The 9,442-nt window shown below is 42.5% G+C and overlaps 1 protein-coding gene across 2 annotated transcripts; it reads right to left on the bottom strand.

The window, feature by feature from the left end:
* Positions 1-3,830: 3,830 nt before the first annotated feature.
* C15H5orf15 (chromosome 15 C5orf15 homolog) lies at positions 3,831-7,453 on the bottom strand. Of its 2 annotated transcripts, none has more exons than XM_010719265.3 (3): positions 7,435-7,453; positions 5,983-6,578; positions 3,831-5,363 (listed from the first exon to the last, which is right to left on the bottom strand). In XM_010719265.3, the coding sequence occupies exons 1-3, from the start codon at positions 7,436-7,438 to the stop codon at positions 5,232-5,234; spliced, it is 732 nt and encodes a 243-aa protein (XP_010717567.1). In that variant the 5' UTR covers positions 7,439-7,453; the 3' UTR covers positions 3,831-5,231. The 2 variants fall into 2 exon arrangements, with proteins under 2 accessions (XP_010717567.1, XP_031411609.1); XM_031555749.1 differs by lacking the exon at positions 7,435-7,453 and adding an exon at positions 6,816-6,963.
* Between the last annotated feature and the right edge of the window lie 1,989 nt (positions 7,454-9,442).

Raw genomic sequence — 9,442 nt, 5'->3', positions numbered from 1 at the left:
ATCGGCGCGGCGGCAGCGCCGCCTGGTGGCCGCGCGGGGGAAACGTCCGAGGGGGGCCGAACCCGACGGAGCGGACTGCCAGTCCCCACAGCAACCCCAAACCTTTTGCACCATAAGAAAGGATTCCTTGCTGCCCCAGTGATGGCAGCTCCAGGGATCACCCCGCTATAATTTAATATGGGAAATTATCAGAAGCATTAAGGTTGAATGCGAGTTAACCTTAAAAGAGACATCCTGAAGTGAGTCCTTAACATCTGTCATAATGCAGGAAGCTGCACCCTGGAGGCATCCCAGAATATTCTGCTCGTTGTTCCCCCGTGTAGAGGGGCAGTTATGTGGAGGATGTAACATTGCCTCTTCCTTGCAGACATTTCAACGTGATTTACAGCTTTGTATAGAGTAGATCCGCTTTCATTTAATATTTAGTAATGAATGCACCTCAATAAGGATAACGCGACCTTTGTAGTTTCGTTTTAATAAGGAGAGGAAATCACCGAGATTAGTGATTTTCAGTGTTAATAACTTTACAAGGTAATAGGCCTTGTAATTAAAAATAAGTTTAAGGAGATTACTAAATGATTTTGATAATGATTTAAAGACCAATTACAGAAAAATCTCATTCTTCTCTTTCTAATTAGGTATATTGCAAACAGTGAAGCTGAGAAGTCTGAAATGAACCATTTTTGTTGGCGAGGACGTTTGCATGCTCTGCATTAGAAAAGTTTAACAAAAAGAGTGTGTCCTGGGCTCCTTAAAGAGCGTGACTGGAAAAGAAAAGGCACAGGAAGGACGCCATTAGCTCTGCTGCTTTGTGGCGTTAGCATCCATGGCCCCGAGGATTGCTGCTCTACCGGCCTCACTCGAGGGTTTAGCACAACCATAACGACCCTCAGTACTACAGGAACGCAGCTCTGGTTTGGGAGCTGTGATTATTTGGGACCGCTCGCACAGCAGCATCCCAAACCTCCCGCACTCCTAGAACACAACACAGGGAGCAAGCCCTAAGCAAAAGCGGGTTGGAGATTCATGATCCTTGTGGTCCCTTCCAACCCTGGCTATTCTGTGATTCTGTGAAAAGAAAGCCCAAAGCAGCCGGCCAGCCTTGCCTGCAGCAACAGAACTCATCGACATGCTGATAATCAGCAAGCAGCCATTCACTCAGACTCTAACCATGTCAAATGCTCGTTTTGGGGTTGGCAGTATGCGATAACTTGATTACAGCTTTAAAGCAGCCAAATTAAGCTTGCTGCTGCTGCAAGACAAACATCCCATCTCCATCCCAAAAGAGACAGTTGCTTTGGGCCAGCTCAGGCTCTGCTCTAGCTGCATAGCAAGGCTGTTCAGTGTAACAGGGCGACTGAAAACCAAACTAGGAAAAAAGATTAAAAGGAAATCCCGTCTGGGCCGAGAACACGCCTGCACCGCTCAGGACCCCGCCCCATCTGCCCCCTGCCCGCACCTGCCGTTCTCCCGCCTGCTGCTCTCAGCCGTTGGTTCTCACTGCACGTTTCCTCAGTGAGGAGCAACTTTCAAACTTCCCGCCCACAGTTCTGCCCAGCCGCCTCGCGCCGTGCCGTAACACCTGCTCCCTTTGTGGGAGCTCTGCACTGCTGTCACAGCGCTCCTCTTCTCCTCAGCCTGCGTGAGGAGAATCAAAACGGCCCGTTTCCCTTTCCGCTGTTTCTGTAGCGTTGTAGGAATCCCACACCTCCCATCCCCTTCATCCCCGTGACTCAGAGCACCCAGCTTAGACAAACCTTGCTCTGCTCCCCTTCATGCAGCCAAGCACAGCTGAGGACAGCTGGATGCTATGAGTGGTGCTGTATGAAAATTGAGCTGTTTTAAAAGAGCTGATTTCCTGGATAGTAAAAGCAAAATGTATAATTTGTTTAAACAATCCCACTCGTTATTTCTTCCTACATTTCACAAAACCCAACTAATGAGAACCTACATAAATAGAGATTCAACTTTCCCCTCGAGAAGGTAAGTCAGAAAGCATTACTATTTTATTCCTTTTTTCAGAATACAGATGGAAGCCATAATTCACCTTAACACGAGAAAGTTCCCTTTCTGAAGTAAAGGAACTCATCAGACATTTCTTGTTGGTAACATCTGACATAAATCTGTTTGCTTTTTCCTCTATTTGATCTCAGCACCTTATGAATTTTTCATTGCCCGCTCTTAATTTTCCACAAGCAAATTCAATTAAGGAAATTAAAAAGCAGTAGTTGAGCCCTGATTACCTCATCAGCAAATGGCTCTTTTATTGCACCAAGGATGACATACACCCTCCTCCCTCGGTGGGACTGGAGCCTTTACAGATCATGTGAAACCCTTCCCCTTTTATTGGTGCTATTAGGAAGCAGCACATCAAACCAGTCAACTCATCGAGGTGCTTCCCTTGCACAGGCAGCATTCCAAGGGTTAGTGTGAATGAAAAGATTTCCTTGTGTAGCAATTGGGCAGATCAATATGATAGGAAAGGTGTTACAACAAAGATGTGATGATGGAAGGACCAACAAGATAGAGAGGTGCCATAAAGGAAGAAAATTGCTTACCATATCAGAAGATTCCAGGTTTGCAGGGGAAAGCTTCACCAAGGAGGGATCTCCAGGAAGAGATCCTACCCCAGTCAGCCCTTAAATGGGGTCTGAGAGGTGCAGCCAGGCTGCAGCTCTTCCAATCACACAGCTGAATTGTCTTTACCTGTGCTCCCAGGGCTGACCAGGTCCTTTCCCAGGTGCTCCATCAGTGGACTCAGCAGTTTCCCTACACAGTGATATTCCACCAACATCATTATGTGAATTGATTAGCTGAGATGCACCCACAAACTTCCTGCTCCACTACCATCACAGCACTGAGCCTATCAGCTGGGGCAGCTTCATACAGCCACTACCTGAGCTCCAAGCACTTATAATACGTGAGCATCCCATCTGTTCAGACAAGCTCCAAATGAAACTCACTGTTTGAAGAACTTCAAGGATTTCAGATGAATGTTAATTTCCTATAATTTAAAACTACTCAGAATAGTTTCCCTCAGTGTCATTGGAAAAGAAAGAGCCTTACTAATAAAATGCAGATTTAAAAGAAAATTCTCTCTTCCTTGTGAGACAATGTGCAAAATAGCCAGAGCAAGCAAAGAGCAGCTCTTCATCTTAAGTGCTTGGAGGGAAGCATGGTTAGTTGCACACTGCTACAAAATGCACGTGAGCCACAGCTTCATGATCTCCTATGGGTCACCTAAACAAAAACACTTCTGTACTGATACGAGTGGCAGGAGCACAAGGCTTGAGATGGGATTTTCTCCTCAAAGGAGAAAATCACCACATGCATGAGCACATTCAGCAAAGACAGATAAACGGCCTTTACAAAAGAGAATATATTACCTTCAGCAGTACAGCCAAGGTGGCCTAAATGCAGGCAGATGCAACTCACTGCACCAAAGCTGTGGGGTGAGTGTTGTCACAGAAGACTATTCCAAAATACACTGCAGTGGCAGCAAAGCAAACTGCAAAGAAGCAGGTTTGGTAACTGACTCCAGGTTAGACCTGTGAGAAGTTCCCCTAAGAAGCTCACACCAAGCAATGTGGCTGTTAGCTGTGCACTTCTTCCTCCAGCAAAAGTGCTAGTTTTTATTTAAATTTTAAGAACTGTGTGTTTGTTGGAAGGAACACAAGCGCCCCAACACAGAGCAAAGTCACCACTAACAAAATATGACTCTGGATATGCTGCCCAATCCCAAGTTGAAGCAAGTTCGCTATCATAAGGTACTGTATAAAAGTAGTGAAATAGGTAAGATTTAAAAACAAAAACAAAAACAAAAAAACCCACAAACTTATTATTGTCATTTATTTTAAAAACCTTATTGAAAAATACTAAGTGATACAAGTCCAAATATGATAAAAAATACTGCAAGAAAAGATTTTGGGGGTATTTTTGTCTGTACTTTACTTTCTGGTGGTTATTAAACAAAGCAAATTACAATTTGTAGCACTTCATTTTTAAGGCAGGATTGTGCCTTTGGGTTCCTCATGCCAACAGCTGCAAATCTTTTCTTTCTTTTCCCAAAATGGTACATCACTACTTGAATACCCAGTCATAATTCTGGGGTTCCGTCCCGTCGTTATTTACATATTTATCAACTTGCAAAATCACCAACAGAATGTACAGAAAACTACGATTTTATATTTTACAACTCATGAAAACATAAATAATGGAAGTAGAAAAGACAAGGTTTAAACAAAACAGACCACCCTACCGTACCACTAACTTGCTTTGCACTGCTGTGTAAATAGGAGAGTTGCTGGCTACAGACCTGCAGTCTCACACTGCTATTTCCATCTGCCTGTTACCTGGGTCAGAATAACAAACAAAGCATTCTTACTCTCCCAGCCCACTCTTGTTTATAACAGAACAAACCACAGACCTTTTTTCCCCAAAGGATTTAAAATTCAACAGAAAGCTTTGCTGTATTGGAAGCCTGTCAACTATCTCTATTTTAGTTCAGTTTATTGAACAAGGCTTATTTTCCATTCATTAATTTCAAAGGAAAATAGTCGTTAATATCAGTCGGACAGTCACGAAGCTGCACGCCTTCTCACAGATCAGGAACATTTTGCAATATGTAAATTCTGAAATCAAATGCTTTCTACATAATTATTTTTAAATGATTTGCAGAAATACAATACAGAAATTGCGAAGCTGTCATTCCAGCTATTCTGCCTAGAATAGGATCAAGCTATGCAAAGCAAGAACAGAACCAAAAAAGACAAGATGAAAGATCTGCAGCATCAGAATTTGAGCACGGGAAAAAGCAATTGTATTTTAAGGTTGCAATATAGCAAGATTTATGAGCCATATAAGTGATTAGCAAAGAGATATTAATTTGATTTAGTGATGCCAAACTCATTAATTTATTAGACCTAAAATATTTTATGCCTTTTTTTTTTTGATTGGTATTAAGATTACTCCAGACAGAAATGAAGAAGCTTAATGAATGGAAACAGCACTAATTATTAAACTGCATCTCTACAGCTGATCTAAAATCTGACCAAAGTAGCAAACAGACGCGTGTGCCATTGACCCTGCATGAGATTTAATCTCAAAAGCATCCAGGTCCAAGAGACTACCTCTCACTTCAGTACAAGTGGCATGTTTAGAATACCTGGATATCATTACATGACTAGGCAGGCAAAGAGTGATAAGTTGAGCAAACTCAAATCACAGTGCTTTCAAAATACGTAGTCATTAGTAATTTTCAGAGAAGGCATTGCTTCATTAACATTTTGATCTAAACGATGATATTCTACTGTTCTGGAGCACAGCCCATCCCTCCATCTTCGGCTCTGGACCAATAAGAAGATCTGAAAGAAAAAAAAGTCCAAATTTACATTGTGATATGGAGAAGCATTTTGGTTTTGACAGCCAGCTTAACACCTGTATTCACACCACAGCACTACTGAGTTATCCTGGCAACGATATTACTGCTGCTATAAAACACAGCACGAGAGTCAGACATTTTCACAGCATCCATGCCATCAAGTCACCTGCTGACAAATTCAGTTGCAGTTTGGCAAAACACAGCACTCAGCCCATAATTCCTTCAGTACAGATATTTGTGTAGCATCAGTGGTAGTGCATGCACTGTTTATAATCCTGTGCAATACCAGAATCACCTTCACGCTGCTTCGCTCAGCTCCTATGTCTGGAACTCAGTAATACACACTACCACTGTTCAACATGAACTGATTATCAATGCTATCATTTCATTTTCCAATCTAAAATGCTTGATTCAAATTCATTTTCATTATAGAGATAAAAATGACAGTAACAATCTGCACGTTGGTAGCACAACTAAGTTAAGTGATCAAAGATTTCATTTTCCAAAAAGCTAAGCTCAAAAAGCTAAAACAGTTTAGAAAGCAATACAACTTTGTTTTAAATCCTGAAGTCATTTCTCTCAACCTTTCAAAGCACACTTACTTTCCTCTTATTGTGATAGGTGACATAAACAACAGCTACTAAGAAGGCAACTATAACCAGGTGAAAAAAGAAATGGCTGTCCTCTTCTTCTTCCAACCCAGAGACAGACACATATTTGATCTTTTCATCCAGCGACTTGATCTCCTCATTATAATTGCTGATGGTGTCAGAGTCATCATCTTCTGGCATTTCGAGGAGGTCTGGGTTGTACCTGGAATTTGATGTCATTTCGAAAGTATCATAGTCATCTCCATCTGAATCCAGAATTTCTTTTTCTATGGGCGGTGAACTATTCAGTGCATCTTTCAAATCTGTCAGAAGGTCTTCCTCCTCAATTTTAGTATCCTCAGAAGCATCAACATCCACCTGAGATACAGGACTAACAGTCACCACACGAGAAACGTACGGCACAGAACCATCTTTTGCTGTGGATGGTTTTCCTATGGTGACAGAACTGATTTTAGCTGTTGTGGGGCTTGTCTCTTTTTTTGTTGGGGTTACACTCTGCCAGTTGTCTGTCAAATTTTGGGAGCTGCTTAGTGTTTCATTCTCATTTCCAGAAGAAGTATTTTGAACCAGTTCTGTTCTCACAGCATCTGAGAAAGAGATGAGAAACAGTCAATATTAAGGACAAGGCACTAACTTCAACTGTAATCAGAAATTACTGCAGGCACAGAAGAAAAAAATCTTACAAAGACAGGCAGGATAGATTTCATACCACAAACCTTTACAAATTCATACACAGAAATATACAATCCTGCACTTCAGCAACTTCAAAAGAGAAGCCTTAAGTGAGACAAGAACAATAACCTGAGTTATATAATAACACATACTGGACACGTGTGCCAAATTCAGCGTGCCCATTTCCCAGACTTGGAAGGTCAGAGATGTGTCTTCGCTCGCCTTGTAGATTTGTACAGACTTGATCACTTGGTTACCACTTTCCCTACAACCACAGCTGTTCATCACCAGGGAGATCTGAATCAGGAAGTAACACTCTGTAAACCTGACCTGTTTGCTCTTTTCTATTTATTTCTTTTTAGAATTAAAAAAAATGACTGCTTATAAACTCCCAGATTCAAATCAAGGAGGCACCTTAAAAGTGAAGAAATATTTTAGAATTTCAGCAGGCCTCTCAATTGGAGAACCATACTTGCCTTGTATTTTTGGCACGTCCAACTTTATTTAAAAGAACAAGGAACAAGACTTCCATTAAGTGCTCCTGAGGTGCTCCCTGCCTCACCAGAAAGTTACAGATTCTAGAAATGAAGCACTGAGCCAATTGCTTGTGTCAAGTTATTCTCAAGTAAAATATTATTCAGGGGATACTGAATCATGTTATTCATGTATACATATATTTACAGAGGATCAGTTACACCACTTCTTGTTTGTATGGCACCTTTTTCTAGCATGAATTACCCTTTAATCAACCACAGAAGAGAGAAGACTCACTCATCCCATGTGAACCAGATATGATGGTTTCTCAAGGCTTAAGCTCCAAATCAGCTGCTTTAAAATACTTGTCATTGCTGAAGAAATTATTAGTCCAAACCAGAACATCACCATTGACTGTTCAGCTCTTGTAGAAGACAAGCTTAGAGAACTCTTCTCTCCTCCCAGGAATCAAACCAGCTAATTGCACATGTGGAGATAAATATGAGGAAAGGCAGCTGCAAGGAAAGTCTCACATTTATAGCTAGTTGGCTTTTAACAGACAAATCAGTGTTATTAATTTACTCAATTTAAAACTTCACAGAGACAAGAAAATACACTGGATGCAAATTATTTAGTTATGACTATTTGTCTCTCATTCAGAAAAGGAAGAAAAATCTCTCTCTACAAATACTCCACTCCAATTTTTGAACTAAGTAATTTTGATGAACATCTCTCTCTCTCCAAAATCTGCTTCTTTCATTAGATAGGGAAACGAAGAGAACAGTTCACAAACATTTCTCATCTAAGTGCTCACCCAGAAGGAAGAGCAGGAGGGAAGCAGATACAGATTCTTTGTACCTTTCCCATAGGAAGAGCATGTCAACAACTGTCCAGTAACACCTCCACATCTCCGGACTGTGATGTCAGAGCCCAAATATAGTCACATTCAGTTAATTCTTTGGAAGGTCACTTGCATCAAATTAAAATATACATGCTATTAAGGACCTGATCAGCAAAGCAAGGAACACTGCTTTATTTTCTACACCTATTCTGATCACAAACAAGCGAGAAGGAATAACTTCCTCTTATTCCTGAAAAATTTTGGCTCTTTAACAGGAGTGGCAAGCTTAGCACCGAAACCAGCACTAATTGATGATATCCACTCAAAACTATTTGGCACTATAACAGGTGGTTGCATTGTTTGCAGTTACACAACACTGTCCGATGACATTAGACATGGTGCCTGGCTCCAGAGATGCCTTATCTTCAGCAATAGATATTAATGTTTAACAGTGCTGACAGATGAACTAGCAAACATTGCTTGCAAAGATATCTGACAGGGTTACAACTCACTTCCAGGGAAATTTACTTCTTAGAAAGCAAGGTGGCTTCTGGCAGTAAAAACTCTTTGTTTCCTATAGTTTTCTGTTCCACACCCTGAGCCACTTCCTCCATTATTCCCAACCCATCAGGCAGGCAGAGCAGCTGTGGGGACACTGCAGCAATGGGGCAGGAAAGTAATCACAGAAAGGTGCAGAACAGCGCTGTTCTGTCCTTCAGGTGCTCTCTTCACCACCCAAGCAGCAGCCCACCTAAAACAAACAGCAATTCACTGCCTTTGAAACACATCTTATTGGTGAAGCTGGCCTGCAGGTTCAAGAGACAACAGCAGAACAATACAAACTTTACGAATGCTGCTCCAAAGGTCACACCTCCTATTTTATGATGTCAGCCCAAGCCATCAGAGGCAGATGGTGGTGGGGGAGCAGTAAAGGTCCAACCTTCCCACCCACCAGCATTCCCTGCTGCCTGAGGAGCATTCCTGGATCCCAATCCGGGCTGTGAGCACAGAGCATCCTAGCTGGGCACTGCAGTCACCTCCACTGCTGCAGAGCTGTGGCACATGCAGCTCCTCGTTCATTACTGGCAAAAACGCACAGCTAACGGTGGTGGCTGTGGGGAAGAACTGCTGTTTTGGGGATATCTGTGGTCGTTTCCACGGAAATAAACGGGAGGCAGAACTTTCGGAGCGTGCTACGCACGAAGAACAGCGGGGAGAGGAGCAGAAGCAGGCAGAGCGGGATTAACGGCACAGCGCGGAAAGCTTACGGCACACGGGAAAATAACCGTCGGGAAAGCAGTAACGGCAGGAGCACGGAATGGACGCTGCAGCCGGCGGGTCGGACGGAACCGAGCCGATTTTTAGGTCGAAATGTGCTGAATGTGAACGTGATGAAGAAGAAAAACAACGAACCACGGCCGGGCGTCCGCCCACAGCACCGCCTCGCCCCCACACAGCCGCCGC

This window comes from Meleagris gallopavo, chromosome 15 (genome assembly GCF_000146605.3).
Source record: "Meleagris gallopavo isolate NT-WF06-2002-E0010 breed Aviagen turkey brand Nicholas breeding stock chromosome 15, Turkey_5.1, whole genome shotgun sequence".
NCBI classification, from domain to species: Eukaryota; Metazoa; Chordata; class Aves; order Galliformes; family Phasianidae; genus Meleagris; species Meleagris gallopavo.
The sequence above is the reverse complement of the archived record's forward strand: the minus strand, read 5'-3'. Positions and strand labels throughout refer to the sequence as shown.

Coding starts and splice junctions, on each gene's coding strand:
- C15H5orf15 (XM_031555749.1), bottom strand. CDS start 6,948: ATGAACAGCTGTGGTTGTAGGGAAAGTGGTAACCAAGTGATCAAGTCT. Junction 6,579..6,815: donor GAATTTGGCACACGTGTCCA/GTATGTGTTATT, acceptor TCTCTTTCTCAG/ATGCTGTGAGAACAGAACTG. Junction 5,364..5,982: donor CCTATCACAATAAGAGGAAA/GTAAGTGTGCTT, acceptor TTTTTCTTTCAG/ATCTTCTTATTGGTCCAGAG.